This window comes from Onychostruthus taczanowskii, unplaced genomic scaffold (genome assembly GCF_017590055.1).
Source record: "Onychostruthus taczanowskii isolate IOZ18803 unplaced genomic scaffold, ASM1759005v1 scaffold2, whole genome shotgun sequence".
Classification (NCBI taxonomy): domain Eukaryota; kingdom Metazoa; phylum Chordata; class Aves; order Passeriformes; family Passeridae; genus Onychostruthus; species Onychostruthus taczanowskii.
In genome coordinates, this window is record NW_024499239.1 from 7,576,860 (window position 1) to 7,598,349 (window position 21,490).

At 37.6% G+C, this 21,490-nt stretch overlaps 1 protein-coding gene across 5 annotated transcripts in view; it reads right to left on the minus strand.

The window, feature by feature from the left end:
* Window positions 1-2,629: 2,629 nt before the first annotated feature.
* N4BP2 (NEDD4 binding protein 2) overlaps window positions 2,630-21,490 on the minus strand; it is a 38,223-nt gene continuing 19,362 nt past the window's right edge. For 4 of the 5 annotated variants that reach the window (XM_041402504.1, XM_041402507.1, XM_041402503.1 and 1 more), the window contains exons 10-19: window positions 18,285-20,593; window positions 16,805-16,890; window positions 16,059-16,101; window positions 14,848-15,083; window positions 13,292-13,410; window positions 11,839-11,977; window positions 11,552-11,737; window positions 9,148-9,316; window positions 7,191-7,314; window positions 2,630-6,407 (exon numbers count right to left, since the gene is read on the minus strand). In XM_041402504.1, the coding sequence (XP_041258438.1) occupies window positions 6,362-6,407; window positions 7,191-7,314; window positions 9,148-9,316; window positions 11,552-11,737; window positions 11,839-11,977; window positions 13,292-13,410; window positions 14,848-15,083; window positions 16,059-16,101; window positions 16,805-16,890; window positions 18,285-20,593 (3,457 nt within the window). In that variant the 3' untranslated portion in view covers window positions 2,630-6,361. The other variant, XM_041402508.1, reaches the window with a different exon arrangement.

The following is a 21,490-nucleotide window of genomic DNA, read 5'->3' on the forward strand; positions in this document are numbered from 1 at the left end:
CATGTTTATCTTGATAAATGCCCAAACCTGTCTATATGGCACTGCAAGACAGTAAAAGGAGATAATCTGGAAAGGCAAGAAGGTGAAAAAGCCTACTTTTACTCTGATTTCAAGACACGAATCCAAGGCAATGCCTTGTGAGTTAGCTGACATGGAGCAAACACTATTATGGAGAGCTCCCACACACCAACTTCACTGGGCTACCACTTCCCCATTTGCAGACCAAACTGATTAAATCTGTGGCTCTGGCAGAGAATTTCCACTGCTTGCTCTCCTGGTCAGTGTGCATGACTAGCCACAGATGTCTATGAAGGAGAGTGCTGTTTCTCAAGATAATAAAAATATAACACTGATCCTTGCAGCTGCTTACCAATAAGTGGCAACTAATGAGAAGCCACTGCTAGCCCAGCCAGGCCCCAAGATGCAAAATCAAGAAACATTAAGGGGGACCTTCCCCATCATGGTTTTCAAGAAGATTGTGCCACCAGTAATATCCACAGTGGCACAGAACTTCACCAACAGCACAATCCCTTTATGTCAGTTTCCAAGCAGACTGATGTGTCCAAGCATCCAACCTGCAAAAACTAACCCAGGGTAGCTGATGGAGAAACCTTGACACTACCATCTTCAAACCTGTGTGCAAAAATGAACTCGTCTTGCGCATCTCTGCCCCAGAGCAGCAAGTGTATTTTGAAAACCAACTCTACCCCACCCATCTGTAAAGAAGAAAAAAATTCACCAAAATAATACTCCAAATACAGTATCTCCCTCTGAGGAACAAATGAACAGCACGTGATTGTGTAATAACATCCTTTAGCACCTGTCATACAGAGAAACAACTCTGCTCTAGTAGGGGCACAGCAAGAACTGCTGCCACCATCACTCCATGCCATTGGCAAGGGCACCACCTATTGTCAGGCTACCTGACACGTTCCACCAGCAGACACTTAATTATGCTTTAATAGTTTGAGCTGACAAACTGTTTATCTCAACCAAAATTTTTATTTTACCACAGTACAGCTTTCAGTCCTAAAGTTCGAATAATTTTCCTAAGTAAGGACAGACTACAATACCCTATTACTCTTATTTAAATAGGGAGACAGACTCTCAGAAGTGCATAGGGTTGCTTTGGAAGAACAAACTCCCATCTGGAAGCAGAGGTGCTCAAGACTATCCCAGCGCCCAGGGAACAAAAAAGAAGGCATGAACTGAAACAGAAACTGGGGAGTCAGGATGGAATGTTTTAGCAAGGGTAGGAGTTAAGCTGCCTCAAGACAGAGGGCATGTCCAGCAGTGGTACCTCCACTTTAAAACACCAATTTGAGAGACTAATGCCCAAGCTGGACCTTCAACCACACTGCTAGAGCACAGAGTTCTGAAAGTAAGGAGCACACAACCAACGAGACATTTACCAATGCTGTGGTCTAGGCTCAGGATCAGCCACGTCACATTTAAACCAGCATCTGCCAAGCTTCCACGGCTTCCCAAACCTGTTTTCCCTGCTCTCTTGATCAGCTTATGAGTTAGGGTTTTGCTGTGGAAATGCACAAGCCTGACTTGTTTCTGCAGTCAACCCAAGCTGCAAGGAAATGAAGCCATGGGAACGATTCTGCAGGAGTCATCTTGGGTCACAGCAAGTTGTCCTCAAATTGAGCTAATAAAATAGGTTAGACTCCAGTCAGCACTTTTGTCTGTGTTGTCATTCCACACTTCCAGCACAATACACAGGAAAATACCTGCACCTGACCAGAACAGGGCAGGCTTGGGAAAAGCCAGGCTTCCTAGCTCTGTATCCACCACGGTACAGCATTGGGCTCCTTCAGGATCAGCCTCTCACTGCCCTTGACCTACGGGCTCCTGCTAAATGAGGCCCCTGCAGAACATTTCCCTCCCCCAAACCCACATTGTTGCAGCGGTCAGACCACCTCTCCCCTTGCTGGACACTACAGCTCTCACTCTGCCATGAGTAAGCCAGCCTGGAATAGCATCTCTTCAGCTACTTCAGGCCAAAAAAAAAAATCTGAAGCCATGACCCTCGTTTTCAGTAATTTGAGCATTCAGCTCGCACTCACAACGCTGAAATTCAGGCCGCAAATCTGTTCCTTTTTATGCTTGCAGATGGTTGCTTCATCTCCTTACAGATGGTATCCTGAAGCCAAGCAAGTGGCTTTCGTGAAGAACTCCAAGACTACTATTTGAAAAAATTTGATACAAGCTGTAACATAGTTTTCCAAGGAAAGACAGAAGGCTATACTTGTGACAAAAATCCTTTATTAAACTAGATTCTGTAAATTCCATTTAATATTAGAAATTCTAAATGCAAATTATAAAACTATTTCAGTAAAAAACAAAATTATAGTTAACAGCAAAAGTACAACTTTATACAAATAAAAAAATCATTTTTTATTTTAATTTAAAAATAGAAATTTGTATCTTCCAATGTACTGGTCCTAACAGCTTTTACAATTGGTAGCTGCAGTACTAGGTGTTTTCACATGCATATTCACATATACTCATTTAATCCTCTGCAGAGTTTATTTAGCTGAAATAGCATGAACAGTTGGGCTTTGGTTGGGTTTTGAGGGGGGATGCACCACATGATATTAAAAGCAAAATCCAAAGTCATTAAGTATTGTCAAGGTATCCTGAAATATTTTAAAAAAATAAATGTTTGCCCTACTACTTTTACATTCAACTGAAATGGTTTTCAACTGTCACATTACTTCAGACAACTTTCCTCATTGCACCTCTGGCCTTTTTGTTTGGTTTTTTTTTTTTTTTTTACTCTAAGATCACTCATCAATGTTAGCACAAGTATTAATTTTGTATATTAAAAATGGTAATTTTCCTAAATTAAAACTTGGGATAGCTATGAAAAAGTTTTGAAAAAGAAGACACAAAAAGTCACATATTAAAGGCTACCATTCATCACCATCACATGCTGTTGAAGAATAGAATAGAAAGTGCTACACAAACAGCTGTACATTATTTCAGAGTGCTGGTGGCAATACTGCTATTTCAATTTTAAGATGATACAGAATTTACACGATACCTCAGGTTTCTGATGGATTCTCACTGCAAGAGACATCTGAATAGCTGGAACTTCTACAATATATCCTACTTTGAAATACCATTTTGAAATAATTATATTTCAAAGAATTAATCCCAGAATACATTATAAAATCATTCAGTGAAATACAGGAACTTCAGTGTTGCTTTTCTGGAATACTGGCAAGTAGTTGAAGGCATGGAGATCCTTACTGATAAAACTTTACTCATTATTACTCTGTGCACTGATCTTCGGACCTATTCTGTATCCAGCTCAGCACAGCTTTTAAGCAATGCTTGAGATCTTTCAGAGGATCATTACATTTTCTCTGAGTCAGAACTGCAATGCCTCATTTTGAGCAGCTGAAGCTGACAGAGGCAAGATTGGTTCTGCCAGTGTTATGATTTTAAGCCATCATCTCCATGGAAGTTTAGCTGGTAGTCAAACAACGCAGGCTAGGCAAATGACCAATCTACCCCAGGCAGGGCATTCAGAGTATGTTCATGAACCTCAGCCTGCACCCCAATGAAAGCCAGTGAAGATAGAAAAGTATTCCAAACTGCTCTTGAGCTGTGTATTTCTCTGCTGACTGACAGACTGAAGAAAAATTCTTCTAGCACTGGGTAGAGCTGATTTTACCCTGAACATTTTTAATGTATTTATCCAAATAGGACTAAAGGATGAAAAAAATAGTATGAAAGGACACTGAAGCTCACCAGGAACAGATTCTTTCTGAAAAGTCTTAGTCCACTCCCAGAGACTGTTTATGCACTTTTAATGCTTTAATCTCTTTTGTCCCCTTAAGCTTGCATCTTTAGCGTGCAGTGGTAATTTTGAAAGAGGCTCAGAAGTGGCAACTTCAAAAATATTCCTGAGCACATCGGTCAGAGCATTTTCTGGGGAAGTGAGAGTCGAGTGCACTCATTATCATCCACTTGCTAAGCCAGAAGAAGGCAAAAAGCTGTGTTTCTCATCTCTAGGGTAAAGTTGTCAACTAGATTATGATGAACAGATGGGCAAGACAACAACTTTTTCTGCTTGTCTTTTGAACTAAAATCTAAGCTGTCTTTGTCCATGTCAGGAATGGTGTGAATATGCTGAGTGAATCAGGCTGCCTCCCAAAACAACCAGAAGTGTTGGCACTTCCTTGTTTACAGGCACATCTTTGTAGGGCTTGAGCACCCAAGCAGCTCAACACACAACAGCCACCCCGGCCAACCAACAGGGACTATACTGCAAAGAGCTGTCCCACAGACCTGCAACTCCATTTGTTATAAACAGCAGCACTAAGAAAAACCTGTTCAGGAACAGAATAAAGTCCCTTGGTCCAAAACCAAGATTTTGGCTCTGCTGAGAGAATTCTAGCATTTGCAACCCTGTACAGCTGACAGTCTGAATTAAGTGTCTTGAGGCCGAGTGCCTAAACAGCATCTCAGTCCATTTTTGGCACTCTCACAGAGGATGGAGTGTGGGCTTCACACAGGACATCATGCAGTGGCAGAAACAGCTCTGTTAGTGCTGTTTGGGGACCAAACAGATCTTTTGTGTTTCACTCACTGATTTCCAGAGCAGTGCAGAGAGAAGGAAACAGAGAAAGGACACAATTCAGATGAACTAAGTACCCACAAAAAATATAAAACTTATTATGGCAGTCTATTATTATAGAAAGAGTCCCTTTGATTAAGTATTACTCAAGCTGTTCTTCCACTTGAAATCACCAGGAAAAGATTACTGTATCTGTTGAAGCACGACAAACTCATTTTTAAGTCTACCGTGCATCAGTCACTGTGTATGTATTAGAGTAAATACAGATATATTCAGGAAACATCATGTCTTTCAGCCTGTCAGCAACTTAGACAGACACGTTTTCAAGTGAAACCCATTTCTGTGGACAGCTTTTCTCACAGAAGTTCTTCGTTTATTAGTACTCATGCATGCAAATTGCAGAACCTGCACACACATATGGATTCATATACAAACTCTATGTGCATGTAGTTCCTCAATAAAATTTACTGCAAAGTGGTTAAAAATTCCTCGCATGAATCCTTAATCTATTAATATTCTTCCTAATACACAACTCACACCTGTTCTGAAAAAGCCGTAGAACAAAAATTCATATACCTTTCAGGAGGCAAAGATATAAATAAAAATAGTGATGTATTCTAGAAGATACTTCTATTAAAAAAGTGTTCTGATTGTTTACTGGAAACACTTGCGTAAGTGGAGATGTTTATATTTAATTTTTGAAGGGTTTTGTTTGGGATCTTTTTATGTTGTTTTGGTTTTTTTACAGAGATATTTCTAGATGCTGATGCAACACCACCAAAATCAGAGTAACTTTTGTACTCCCAGATTTTCCAGTTAGGCAATTACTTCTGCAATATTAGCATTCACTTTGATGTTAAAAATACATTTTAAATGTCTCATAATCATATTTTCTACAAGGAAATCACCAAACAATACACAGAGAATGAAGACACCATTATTAGACACTTGTAAAGTAAAACAACATTTGCTGCACTTAAAAAGCCACAAAGAAAGAAACTATTTTAATCCAGTAGGTGGATCTCCAAAAGAAATTGAATAACAGCATTGTGGTTTTCCTTTAAGAGATCACACTAAATCTGTCAAATTACCAAACACACAGCTGGCCTTAATGCACAAGCCTTATATGCAACTTCCTTCAGTATTTGGAGAAGTTTAGAATGAAGTAAGGATAACAGAACTGGTCAACTCATTATAACACAGCCACTAAAAAGACACAAGATTTTTAAAGAAATCTGGAAATACTCAGCACTCATATGTAACTGGATTTGAAATACCAGCAGTTGTTCAGTTTCAGCCTCTCTTCTGCTCTTCTGAAGGGTTTAGCACAAAGTTCTGAATTACAAAATAATTTTGTACAAGATAAAATGTTTTAGAAGTACAGAAGCCACAGCAATCAAGATGTACAAGGGTCAAAAGGCAGACTAGGTATGCTAAGAAGACAGTTATATTAAAAACTGTACCTTAACTTCCGTTAAAAACATCATTTATTTCTCAGCAAAAATCTTAATCTGCATTTCTGAGACTTCAAATCCTTTTAAGTATCTTCCTTTTGCAGGTTCAAAAAAGGTTCTATTCCACGCAAAAATTTATTGGAAACATATTGACAAATCCACTTGCTGTAAATTGAGACCAGTTCTTATAAAATATCATCCTTTAAAACAGACTAAAAAATACCAGTGCAGTTGTTCAAAACATGGGGGATTTTTTCTGTTACCCAGTGGTCATCTGACACCTCAGTTTCTATATTCCTCTTTCCACAACTCCTCAATTCAGCATGACTTTCAGGCAGCCTGGTTTTATTTCTGTGAACCTATGAAACAAGAAAAAACGAAGCTTCAACATGTAAACTATATGCCATGCCAGCACCTTCAATTCTCATCAACCATATGGAAAGTGCTAAAGTCCTCAGTGAAGTATATGTGTATGTGAGAGTCAGGAAATCAGTATTATGCCCTCAGATGTGACACTGAAGGAGGATTTTTCAGTGTCTGGAGATATGAAGACCTGGAAAAAGCAGAAACTAAGATGAAGATATTTTCTCATATTGGGCAGTTTTTTCAAAAACTGCCCAATATTCCTGGTTATATTAATTCTGTTCCTCTATTCCTGTTCCCCTTTCATTCCCTCTTCTTTCAAAATGGATTTTCCTCCTTCTATTTTGTAGAAGCCAAGAAGGAAATGGGAAGTCATTGCTGTTTTTGAGTCTCACCTTCCTACACTACTCTATATAAAAAGCAGCAAACACACTGGTGCCAGCCCAGACTTACTAAATTGCTATTCCTGTTAAACTGAACACAAATGCAAGTATTGGGAACAAATAAAAAGCAGGATTAACAGCTTTTCACAGTAAAGCTAGTAATCTTGAATGGAAATATGGAATTAAACTATCTCAGAGGAAAGGATCTAACATTTAATAGGTGCTACACAACTGCATCAGATTTGTGAAACAATTGACTTAATTTAATCTGAAACAGCAGACCTGTCCTAATCTGTGTAGTAGTTTAACAGCATTCTAAAACTAAACTTCAAATTTCAGTTATTTAAATGTGGGTTAAGAAAAAAAAAATTATCAGTAACAAAAATCTAAACTCACCTGAAGTTGTGGCTTGTGAGGTATCGGATGGCTGCTGGTCTGATGCGAGCAACTCCTCCCTGACTATGGCTTCCTCTTCCCGTGATAACAGTGAGATATGGTTTACCACCACTCTGCTGGTGCTCTGCACAGCAGGAATTGCAACGGTTAAAGTCTTCTCAGCAGACACTTGGCATGCAGTATAAGCCTTCCATGCATTCTTCTGAAAACTCTCACTACTCATTTAGAGCTTTGTTTTCCCAAGATGATATGCATATTTTAGATACAAATAGCAATTTCCCCCCATTTTGAAAAAGTCAAACTTTTGAAATCTAGATTGCTTGCAAAATACATATTGTGATCGTCACAAAAATCCTTCCAATTTCATAGAAGCGTTACTGTTTCTGTCATCTAATATTCAATTGGAATTTACATTCTGTGATATAAATTTAAATTGCAAAATTAAAAGGAGTGGGTGTCATTCACTGAATTTTTAAGTGGTGCTTCTGTGTTGTTTCATGGTTTATCTTAAATTAATGTGAATAAAGAAATAACATTTAATTGAATAAAGAAATTAAGAAGAAAGAAAATATAAATCCAGCTTTTGACATTTATGCCACATTATTTGGACTATCTTCTGCTATGTTGGAGCATGGAAATAAACAGATCAACACATTCCGTGAGTTTTATTAGGGCACTTAGCCCTCATAAAAAAAGAAATTGTTCTCTTCCCAGAGATAACAGCAACCTAAATTGATGAAGAGTTTGAAAAAGAGGAAAAAAAAATTAAACTGGATTCTCACAACTAGTCAAGATTTGCCAGTTTGGAATTATCAGTTCACATGACGTGTTTTTTCAACTACTCTCCCCCACACCGTAACTTCATTTAGGCATTATATTTTATATATTAAGGTTTATATTTATTTATTTATTTATTTTATAAAAGTTCCCAGTGTAGATCCTTTTCCCATGTATATACAGTGAAATTAACTTCTTTTTTTTTTTCAGATTTAGGTGAATAGATTGAACAGAGAGCCCCTACTAACAATTTCAGCATTCCTGATTTAAGTACAGTTCTGGAAATTTAGTTCTAAAAAGCATTAGGTTAGAGTTCAAATTACACAAATGTCATTGCAGGAATTGCACAAGATAATGGAATTTAATTATCTCTGATGCATATTGAAAGACAAGCGTTATCTAAAGCCCCACTGAATACTTTTATTTATTCTCTGTGGTGTAGCTGCTTCAAAAAATCAGGTTTGTGTGGCAGTACCTTGCAGAAGTATTCCCAGTGTGCTTAAACTTAGAGGGTAAACTAGCAATGCAGAAAATATATCTTTTTTCAGCATGGATGCTCATGAAGTACTTGAACTCTCCACTACGAGAAAACATGAGCTCTCAAGCAAAACTGCATAAAATGACATTTCTGGAAGCAGCAGTATTCTGATCTCAAGCTGTGCTGCCAACAAACTGATACAGAAGTTTCTGAAAGGTAACTCCAATCTCACAATTTAATGTAGAAGTTAAAGACAATAAAATCAAGTTAAAGACAACATAATCACTGTTGTTAGAATTCCAATGTAGTAATTTTTCTTTTAAGATTATAAAAGCCACATAGTTGTGACAAAGCAATGCAATAGGGATACATATGTTTGCATCATCACCGCAGTAAAAAATGTCATGAAGGACAGACCAAATATCCAATAGTAGTAATAAAAAGGGATAAAACACAAGGAAGAAGATTTACAAAGAAGCAGGGGGAGGGGGATGAGACAGAAAGCAACAAGAATCATTGTCATGTCAGAGAAAAACAATTCCACTGGGGTACTTTGAAAACAAGACAACACAAAGCCTAGTTGTTTTTAACATACGTGTTATCAAAGCACATTCATTTCCCTCTAATATTGCCATGTATCATGATTTCTTAACAGAAAATGAGAATCATTTTTAGGGGTAAGAATTATTACCTAAACCCTACCTTCACTTTTTTCCTGCAGTACTCTGGACAACTGATTCACAGCTTCATCCACATGGAGACCATGCAAATCCAACACATTCATAGGCAGCAAGGAAGTATTTACTCTCTCAAAGATTTGCACAGCAGCAGCATGGTTAGCTTCTTTCATCTTCTGCTCATGAAGGCGACCCTTTATTCATAAGCACAGTGACTATTACACACCGAGAAATAATTTAAGCTCCACACTGGTCAGTGGTTTCAAAATGACAGCACTGGCAGGGTGCTTTTAGTTCAAGTTTGAACTAGTAAAATTTATAATTCTAACAGAACTTCTGCAAGATGCTCAGTGAGACCAACTCACAAGAAGATTTTATTAAATCTGTTTGTGAGAAACTACTCAAAGCTGGCACAAAGAAGACATTATAACAAAAGCCTTACAAGGAGAAAAAAAAAAGGCAGAAAAGGCACAAAGTCATAAGGTCTGTACATAAGCTAAAAAGTTACATTCCATAGTGAGTTGCAGATTTATTTTCCTAACAAGAGATTTTTTATTTCCTGCAAGTATTTTGCTAAAATTATAATGAAACAGTGTCAGAGAAACTGCCTAACAGATTAGGAAAAGACTGCTGACTGTTGTTATTGGAGGTTAAAGTCTTCCAAATGCATTCCCAAAATTTCAGACAAGCCAAGGGTAAACAATAATAGTAATGATAATAATAATAATCATCATCATCATCATCATAATGTCTATCATCTCTCCTAATACTTTTTGACATCTTTTATGACTGACAAGGTCAGTAAGTCTCTTCTGGAATGAGGGCAAGGAGCAGTACAGTTAGTCACCTTACTACAGAGTGAACAAGTACCAACTCCTTCCCATGAACCTTGCAATGGTAATATCCGAGAGATCAAAGCAACAAATTTTGTCCTTGAAGATCTGTAAGGCACAGTCTAAAAAGGAAAGAAGGACCTCCAGGTATTGGACTGACAAAGGCTCAAGAGAACAAAAGTGAAAATCTGTCTTACACTTTCTTAAAATGGATCACCTGAAGTGTGTTAGTGTCAGACCCAAGACAGCAGCTCTGTAACCCACTTGCAAAGGATTCCCAAGACAAAGGCCACCAAGCAGCAAGTATTTTTTATTAATAAAGGTAGCTTAGTTTGCCTTTTTATTATCTAATAATAAATTTCACATTTCAATAGATTTACAATAGATTGTATTTGTTCTTATGGATAAGAACAAAAGTAAGACAGTACTTGAAATTACATTTCTATTTAAAATCCTGTAAGTCTTTGTCTCAAAAACTTCAACACATAAAAACCATAAAAAGTTCATTATAAAAATTGATAATAATCTGTACTTCCTACATGCACAGTAACAATCTAAACATTTAGAGTTATACCACTTGCATGAAAGCCTTTTGAATAAGCAAATTCAAGTGATTTATTATTACATTTTTGTTCTGTTATAATACAATTCAAAGTTTAGAATTAAATGCTTCTATAATGTGAATCTTACCCAATTTTTATATACTATTAGATCAGGGGAAAACTATAGTCTTTGAAGCTCTTTGTAACACATTTTTTAAGCATGATGTCAAGGGAGGGGTCTCCTGTGAAGGCACCAATAAGTCAGTGTAGAGGAACTTTATTACAAGAAAAGAAGAGACTTAAAAGCAAGAGTATGATCAACAGCACTGATCAGCAGTACTCCAACTGGTACATACTACAAAATGTGCCTGAATCAAGACCAAAGAGCTTGTACCCAACACCAGAGCATGCAAGACTGATCAGCAGCAGATCTACAGTCCATAACCAGATGCATCGTGAAAAGCATGACATACACACCTCATTTATCCCAACCCAAGACAGACTGTAGCCATAAAGATAGTCAGAATGAGGAAGCGAAGACAGCAGGCAGCAATCTTGCCCAAGATTTATGGAGGATGAAGCAAACAAGATTCTGTGGCAAAAGATGACATCTTAACACCTGTCTGACTCCTATAAAGTACAGAAGATGTGTCTAAGAACAGTTCAGCACCAACATACACAGATGATTCAAAAAATTTTGTTTGTTGCAGTCCATGTCACACTCCAGTGAACCTAGCCAGACCACTTGGACACAAATCTTGGTGTTTCCAAGGATGTGATATGATGTGAGAGAGATCAAAGACAAAGGAGCATGAGTGACTAAACACTAGGTATCACCTTTCATGAGGTCTCACACCAGATTTGGTTACGTTAGCTTCCTGTGCCAGTATCATTACCAGTGGAAGCAAATTTACTTGTGATTGTCAATATAACACACAGGGAACAGTGACCAAATTCATCAACTCTAGCAGGCACAATGTTTTCCTTATCACTTCCAACTCAGGGTTTAAATACCTCCCTAAGTTCAGACAAAAAGCACAACATCTTTGTTTACCTGATGTGCATAAAATGCCGCCACAGGTTTCATACCCATGCGATAGGCTTCTCCAGCCTTTTTCAAACATTCCTGTCTCTTTTGCTGGTGACAAAAAGCTTCTGCTCTTAAATCATCATATTGTGGATACTCAAAGTCTTGAAACATTTCACATAAAGGATCATCCTCTTCCTTACTTTTTTTTGCCTGTAGGAATTCGCATTGTTGAAGTTAGGGGTGCATTGTAGGGTGTTTTCATTAGCAGAGTTTTGGCTGTTTGCAACTATGGTTAAAAAAAATATAAATACCTTCTTCTCACGGTTCTTTGCAGCACTGTAGGAAGAAACAACTTCATTTTGCTGAGCAGTTTCTTGAGCTATAACTGTTTGTACAGGATCTGCCTCCAGAACACAGTTCAGAAACTGTTCAGTTTGTTCTAAAGAGTAGCTGAAAAGGATGAATAAAATCTGTGACTTTATAAATATATATTAATAGCTGCTATATTTACCTAAATGCATTATAGCAAACATTGATATTGTTACATTACTAGATCACAATTAAAATAAACACTGGAATGGAATATTCCAGCTTATTAAAGAAAGGCTTGCAGACTCCTTGTAGGGCATTACTGGCATCCACACACATGCAGTCTTGGTCAGCTGAAAATTAACTGAGGGGCACTTGAACATTAAAAGGAAAATGACAGAACTGAAATAAATTGCATCCTACCTTAATCAAAGATATATTAATAAATGCTGCTCTTTGGGCTGAGTAAGGTAGTTCATCTTAAATCTTCTCTGGTCAGGGTTAGATAGTTCAAACTAATTTAATACTAGCTGAGTTTTCTGAAACCCTAATGAGGGAAAATCCTTGTATTTTTAGTCAAACTTTGTTATCAAATTTAATTAAGTAAGTCATCAGTTGCCAACAGCTTTCTAATAGGCCCTTTTTCTTCTTTATTCTTGCTCTTTAGTAAGCTAACAAGAGCAGACTGATCAAAAGTAAAGACAGATTTTAGAAAAAGCAACACTATGAGGACAATTTCGAATGTGAAAAATGAGATGGTGAAATGTTTGAATTATAAAAATGGATGAAGGATATATTCTAAACAGGAAAGATTTTTATAACAACCTGGACAAGCAGCATGACTGACAAGTAGGTATGCAAACCCATATGTAGAGACAGACATTCAAACGGCCAAGGATGAAAAAACATGTTTCTCTTGAAAAAAAGTTTACTTCTCAGAAACTTGGATTTAAGAAGGTAGACATATATCCCAGAAACACAATGCAGAAGAGAGAAAGAGAATGTCAGCAGGAAGGCAGAGAGATGGCTCATTCCCTCAGAGCAGATGTAGTAACCAGGAAAGTACTCACAAGTAACAACAGGTGATGGTCATGTTTTCCCCTTGGGCAGATGCCATTTCCTGCAATCCTACTATTACCACACCCACTGATTTCTCCCACTAGATTTAAAGCCCAGCTCTCGAGAAAATATGCAGTTCTACTGACAGTCAGGCAGTGGTCAATAGCAAGAGACATTCTTCTCCCAGTGAAAGAAACTGTCTATTCTGCCCTAAAAAGAAACGTGTCTAAACTGAGAGTTTTTATACCCTTTTTGCCTTTAAGACTAGCTAGGTTTTATTTAGATTAACAAAAAGTGCTACTTTGGAAAAAGCCATTCTTTAGCAGTATCTAACCTCTCAATATTTATGACTGTAACTGAGTACCATTTTTACAAAGAAGTAAAAAGATTTCTTACTTGTTGTCCCTGAAGACATCCATTAAGAAATTTTGATTAATAGTTGGAAACATCTCAAAAAGTTGCTTCTCCTTCAGTTTAGCAGCACAGTCTTTTCTAGCTGTAGAAGGAACACGATTCTACCAAGAAGACAAAAGAAATATATTACAAGTTCTTCATTAGGAAAAAATACAGTAAAGGTGGAGCCAATCCAACTTTACCATTATTTGTTATGATTTAAAAAGTATCTACTCAGTTGGTATGCACCCAGAGCAATGACAATGTGCCAGTTAGTATGCACCCACAGCAATGACAATGTGCCATATCAGCCTGCCACACTGATCAGCATAAAGTAAGGACAGGTGAACTGTATCATACACTACTGCAGTAACTCTGCAGTCTTTTGAGGTAATGCAGCTGGAGCTCACTCATAATTTGGACAAAGTAAAATGAGGATTTTTAGAAGGGATTTAGGTTTTGGAATTTATTCCCTGCCAGTCCACTCAGTCCAGTGCTAAGCTTGTGCAAAGTCCACCTCTTTTCTCTGTACTGAGGGCCTGGGGTTGAAACAAACAACACTTTATTATTAAGCAGCATAAAAAATTTTGGTTTGATGTATCTGAAGATGTCTGTAATAAATATTCTTGTGAAGTCATCTGAGAAGTTGACATAATTATAGCTTAGAATCAATTGGACCGATTGTTCCAATAATCAGATAAAAAAAAAAAAAAAAAAAAGGAAAAAAGTGGTCAAAATAAAGCCAAGCTCCATGAATTCAAACTGAAAGTAGAGCTGTGGACATGACACTTGCTGTTATCAGTAGGCCACATACATGCAGTTCAAAGAAAGAATCCACAAGCCGTTTTCCAAGTACAGGGTAACTCATACAACTTTCTACACCAGTTCAGAGCTCCTATACTTTAGGACAGCTGCTGATCAGAGACTATTACAAATAAGAACGCCTGTCCTGAACATCAGTGAGGCAGTAGAGGGCAGTATCAGGCACAAGCCAAACAGGCAGGGTACAGGAATTCTGTGTGGAAAACCAAGAACTAGTAAAAATCTATTAAAGAGTTACTTTAGAAATGGGTACAGAAACTTGTTTAAGATTAACCTCAAGTACTTATTTTAATGTCTCATCTGTTAGGAATGTTTACATTATTACAACCAATTCAGTACACTTCTAAACAAGGCATGGAGCCAACTAAGAAGTTTTTTTCATATTGCTGTCACAATAAAAAGCATGGAAGATCACACTGATCTTTGGTTTTAGCTGAGCAACCAAAAAAACAATTCAACCAAACACAAATGCTAACCTGAATAGTGACATGCAACATGATCTGTTTATGAAACAACCAAAATATTATATTCTAAATGAGACTGTATTTTTCAAACAGAACCATCTACCTCAAGCAAACTCCTGTGTCACAGTTATCAAAAATACTAACTGGCATGCATTTGTCTCAGAAATTCAAGCTGTAATCAGCAGCACAGGGATGAGTCACCAAATAAGACATACTCTATTTCACTAACAGTAATGAATCCAAACTACATTAAAAAAATGGTGCTATCCATACCAGGTCCTCTCTCTCCTGCATCGCTATTTCTTCAGAAATTATTTGCCTGAGAGAAACTTTCTGAATCTGAGCATTCCAGTGATCCATAAATGGAAAAACGTCTGATGTTGCTGGGGTTTTTGTCTGTATATCATTAGATGTGTCTGCAGCCGAGCTCGATTTTTTCTTCTGTGTTTTGCTGTCTTCATTCTGAGGTAACAGCACTTCTGAGTCATCTGCATCTATCTGCTGAAACACTGTAGGACATTCAAAAGCAGTAAAAGTAGGGTGACAAAACACTTATTAGGTTACATATACATGCAATGCCAAAATAATTGACAAGTTTTTCAACCTATACAGCTTGAGTTTTGTTAAAACAAGATTATTAATGCTAAAACAGAAACCATCACATTGCTTTCACCTTCTTCACTTCCATTTTCCAAAGACTGATCATTATTTATTTTGTGAAACAAAAGAAAACCATCAGACTTCCTCACCAAATTTTCAAGTGCTAAGATGTATCTTACAGCTATAAATCACCCTGCACATACATTAAATGGGGGGTTGTTTGCTTTTACAAAGGAATTATTAACTAGTATGTTTACCTGCCTTTCTTCTACAACTTAAGGACAGATGCTTAACAATCTGGTTTTCTACTTCTACAAGTTAATGGCAACAGCACGGATTGGTCACTAGTTTGCACCCACATTGCAGTTCAAGTCTGCAGTGGGGTTCTGCCATAGAGGGACATTTCTTCTGGGACCAGAATGAAAACTGGGTTGCAAGAGATGTTAACACTTTTTGAACAAGGCATCCATCTTCCTGCTAAAAACAGCTCTGACAAACAACATGTTTGTGCTGTATTCCTGACCTCCTTTCCTCACCTGCAGAAATCTTACTCTGCTAGTAATTCTCTGGCTGTTCCTTTTCTTGCCACAGAGAATTCCTACCAAACAGCTGTCTGCTTCACCCAGAGCTTCTCAAAGTGTTCTGAACGACACAAAATTATAGGCTTTATCTGGAACTAGTGCTTCTGCTTATAATTAACTCCTCTCCCCTCCCCCACACCATAATAAGAGACTGGTAAATGGATCCAAAGGCAGTGAAATTTAGCCTAACAAAGTCATCATTTTTCAACGGATGGAGTATTTGCAACCTTAAGTTTCAAATAATTAAATACTTTTATAATGAACATTAAGTATTTTTACAATTAAAAGAAATACATGACATACCTTCTGCAGACAACTTACATGATTCATCTCTCCTCTGACGCTTCTAAATAAAAATAGTAAAATCATGAATGTTATAAGTTATTAATTTTGCAGGAAAACTTTGCAAGTATTAGCTTCTAATTTAAGCAGTTTCAAAATAAGGTCTCACAATATTTCTCAAAGATTAAGTATTTTAAAAGAAATATAGTTAGGAAAAATAATTCTGAAGTGAAATTTGTAAGCTAGAATTATCTTTCTAAAAACCCATCAAACCAGAGAACCATGCCCCACTGCTAAGACTTCACAGCCTTAATTATATAAACCAAACGAAAATTTTGCCAAAAGGCATTCCAAGTTTCACAGAGCTGTAAAGGAACACAGGTTAGAGAGCTCATCTCAATTATTGCATGTGGAGATGTTTTGTGTAGAGAATAATTCATAAAAGAATTGTTTTTACAGGTCAAAAAAAGGATAAGGATTTTTGGCCAGTGGAATTCCTCATCAATCTCATAGTGAAATTGTGCACTATGATTCTTCTTTTTTAAGAATCTTGTTTTCATGATGAGGCACTCATGACATCCTTAAAACATCTTTCAATAGCTCCAATGATTACGGCATACTGATACACTCCACACATTTTACAAACTACTATTACATTTTATCACTGTTCTTGCAAATATAACACTTTAGACCAAGACATATGCAGACAAATGGTCTGAAAAAATACAGGCATGCCACAATGTATCATAAGCAAGAAATCTACTGACCAGAATAGATTCTTTCCATTTTTCATGAATCACTTTTGCCAAATTCAGATCAATATGAACCACACAATCCTCAACAGTTAGTGATCCTGGGGGAACAAAGAGAATATATTCATTTAAAGCATTCTATAAAAACTTATGTAAGCACTTAAAGTACAGTATCCTAGACTTATGAATTTTAACTTTAGAGATTCTACATAAACTGGTCATGCCTGAGAAAAACTTCTAAACAAAAAAATTCATTCCACAGAAATTGTTTTCAGGTGTCCAAAAACTCTAAAAGGGTAGGAAAGAAACAAGTTAACATTAACTACATGTTGTTGAAATATGACTACCTGGACAACAATATTTTTCCTCCTGTTTTCAGTTTTTCTAGCAGACCCTTCTTTTACAAAGCCATTGTTAATTGTAAACAACAGCTTCATCCACAAAACTGTGATTCCCTGTTCCACTGCAATCCACATGACAACTGCTTTTCTGTACAACACACCCACCACAGCCCAAGAGCAGTCACATCCCTCCTTTCCAACACACAAACTCAGAGAAACAAACTCCAAGCATCCCCCCCAAACTCTAAAGGAAACAGCAGAAATTATCATGGCATTATAACAAAAGCTCTTTTTCCTAAAAGGGTATTTCTCACCCTTTCAAAAATAAGAAACACAAGAAGTATATATGCGTCAAATGAAAATTCTGGGCATACTTCAGGCACAATAAAACACTTTTCTGCTATAAAGAACAAATTTTTTTTTAAGGAGGTAGTCATGCAAGGCAAAGAGGCCAGCAGTCAAACCCACCAATAAATCAGGTATCCAGGGTTTCACATAAAGCAATCTTCAGGATGAAAGATGGAAACAACAAAAAAAAGGGAAAAAGTGTGGGGAAAAAAGAGAGAAAAACATCAAGCTGTATATTCCTCCTATTTTCTTTTCTCCTTTTTCTATCACTCTAACTTTTGAGATGCATGTTCAAGCTGGTTATGGCTTCCTTAACCATAATCTGCCAGAAGACGGGTCTGTTGTCATCTTTTAAGTACACGGCCACACTTCGTCTTCCTTAACCATCCATCTTCTTGTTCCCCAATTTAAGTGATGCCAAAAGGTTTTTTTCCCTTCTTTCCTAATCAGCCACAATTTGCATATTCCTTATCATCTGAGTATCTCTTCAGAGTTTGAATATAAGCTCAAAGGCCTGTTGCTCAGAATGCAAGTAAGCTGAGATATTTTCCTTTTACTTTGAAGTATATGCATGTACAAAAAGACAAAGGCATAAGGTATCACTACTGCACTTGTATTTTATGCCATGCTTAGTACAGTTTCATTTCTGCATGAACAATATCAACCACCACTATCATGAAGAATTACAGGAATCTATTCCCTAAAAATCAAGCATGAAGGGGAAAAAAAGCACAGGCAAAGAAAGAAAAGAAAGGTTTCCTACTAAAATTTTTTTTCATAAAAACATGTATATAATTACATCATACCTGCATCAATGCCAACAGGTCCAAATATCTCTTTCAGCTGGAGTGCCAGTTCAGGAGGCAATGTTAGTTCTAGGCAATCTATACTGAAGGCTGCATGTGATGCTGGTATAGGGCTTTGTCTCTTGGCTTTAGTTGCAGCCCAGCTTGGCGTGTCAAATTCCTCTTTACCACCTATCTCCCCAGAATTCTCCTGAGTTTCTTTATCCATCTCCAGTTCTTTATTGCTCCGAGGACCAAGAAGAGGTGCACGATCTATTTCCAGTAACAAACCAGCCCCTTGGGAATATTCGTCATTGCTTTCTGAAAGGTTACTGTCACTTTCTTTGTTTAATTCAGATTTCAAATTGGTAGAAGTTGTGCTAAGATCATGAGGCAAACCTGCATCAAGTTGTAAAAGTGATGGCTTATTTACAGTTTCTTTAAGAGGACTGTCACTCCCTCCCTTCTGCTTTCCTGAAACAGACAGCTCAATGACACCTGCTGCTGAGTTGCTTGTGTTAGTTCTAGGGGCTGAATCCACAGAATTTTTCAGTTCCACTGAATTATCCAATGAGGTAGCAGTGAACGAGTCAGAAACACCAGCACTTGTCACAGCTGTCTTGGCAGCCCTACTTTCTGCAATGCTGAGTGATGAGTCCTTGCCTTCTAAAGTCTCAAAGGTATCACCAGCCCCAAGTACTTGTGGGGTTTGTTTGCAGTCTTTGAGATTCTCATCATAGTTTATATTTGCCTTTAAATCAAGGTCTGCGACCACTGGCCCAGCTTCGGTTACCTGAAAGCTTTCAGTATCAACAGCTTTACGTAACTTTTCATCAGAGTCTAACAGCAGACCTGTGGCCCAGTCTATGTCTTTGTTACATCTTTCATACAGATCTTTCAGAGCTTCAAATGAAACAGACTCAAAGAGCTTACAGAGTGTATCTAGTTTTTCAGACTCATCAATATTGACAAGCTCACTTTCCTCCACAAAAGTACTTTTATCATATGTAACTCGATAGGGTATTTTTTCCTGAGAATCTGAGACATTACCTATGTCTTTGGGTTTGAAGCCATCTAACCTGCCATGCAATATTTTTGTCATCTCAGGAAAAAGTATTTTCTTTTCTAATCTCCACAGGAGAGCAAAGTCCTGTGATTCAGTCTGTGAATGGCTACTTTTTTGCCTACATGAGTTTGTTTTCTGTTTCTCTTCTGCCAGGTTAAGTTTAGACAAATGGTCCTCTTCTCTGGGATGTGGCACGCTGCTGTTTGTAAAAGTGAGGGCTAATTTGTGATGTTTCCTTACTCTCTTACTTTCCTGGGATTTTTCCTCACTTACTGTTTCACTAGCTACTATTTCATCTTGGTGCACAGGCAAACTCCTTGTATCTGGTTGTTCTTCAGTGTTCACAGGTGACCCATGAATTACATGTACAGTTTCAAGAGCATTCATATTAGTGTCATCTTCAATATTTCTATCTTCATCACACTGATTTAAATTTGTCTTTCTCATTCTCCTTGACTTTTGCTGTCTCTGTTCTAATGAGGCTGAGACAGGCCAATATCCTAACATTTGCAATTCTGGTGTAACTTTATCTGAACTAACAGAGTAACAGCTACAGGGTAGCTTTTCGTCCTCGTGTCCTTTCTCAACAGTACATGTCTCAGGCAGGCCCTGCTCTTTGCCTATCTCAGAATGCTGCTGACTGGGAGTTTCACCTTCCTTATCACTCTTCAGAGGAGATTTTTCTAATCTTCTAGATCTTTTGACTCTCTGTCCCATTGTTTGTTCCATGGGCCAGTCACCCAGAAAGTTTAGTAGTTCTGGTTTTCCTGATGCGTCAAAAGCCAAACTGCTTGGTTCCACCGTGTTACTCATTTGTGTTGATTTTGGTTCCATACATATTTTGCCCAATTGTTCAACTACAGTTTGAACTTTGAGACTGTTGTCATCACTGTGTTCCTCAGCTCCACCTGTGTGTAAGTTCACAGCCTCTTCAGCTGGAATCACATCAACCTCATCCATTTCTGCTTCAGTATTTTCTTCTGTTTTTAATTCCTTTTCTTCTTTCTTCTCCAAGGGCAGCTCTCTTTCGGTGCAATCCGATAAATTAATTTCCAAGTCATCTTGAACAGTGCTGTTCTCAGAATTGTGTTCCACTGACATATTTTCAATTTCTTTTTCCTCTTTATGAAAATGCTCAGGGTCACAACTACTTTCTAATGTTAGAGAAATACCGGGAGAAGTTTTATCAGCTTCAGCTAATTCAATAGGCTCCACCTCAGAAGCAAAACCTTCTTCCTTTACGTCAGAATGTGCTTCTCTCTTTCTGAAAGACAAATTGGAATGAAATATAAATCCATTTCAAACCTTCTTAAAGCATTTGTCCACATTTTTAACTCCAGTTAGAGACAGAGAGTTTAACCTAGTTAGACTTCTAGTGGAAGCAAACCAAATTTATAACTAGCTGTAACTCCAACACTCTTCAACAAAAAAGGAGCTAAGAAAAGACAAACTTTCTTTAGTAAGTATCCCCTTCTTACTAGAGCACAGGGCTAAGAACACTTGCTCAGGAGTCAATCTCCCCCCATCCCATTTCCAGCATTCAGTTTTGTATCAAAGCACTTTGCTGACAGACATTCAGATCAGCAAGTCTGGTATGTATACTTTTATCTAATGACTGTTGCTCTCTCCTGTTGGCTTAATCCTAAAGGCAGTCTAACTAGGAGAGAATGTGCTTTTTCTTGTCAAACCATTTTTCACAATCAACTACATTCCATTAATTATCATTTCAAATACATCACACATGCAAAACCCTAGTGAAATAATAACTGAAATCAAATCTGATTTCCTATGTGTCCTAATTTTGGCCAGAACACAGAGATTATTCTATACCACCTCACGTGGCTGCTGGAGCAGGAACAGGAAAAGGAAGGGGGAGCAAATGAGCAGTGCATGGTTTGGGAGTCTCAGTGGGGGCACTGAACTGGGGAGTGCCATTCCTGAGCAGGACACTGTGCACTATAACAAACAGCACGATCCAGACTGGCAACTACAGAACAGTCCTGGATACAGCCAACAGAAACCTAGGCAAATCTAAATCAAGTATACTGAAGAGCAAGTACAACCTGTTACTACTGCACAAAGAATCCACCTTCTACCACGAAGATATAATCTAATATCAACATACAAACTTGGAAATAGTAATTTGTTCTTATTTGGGACA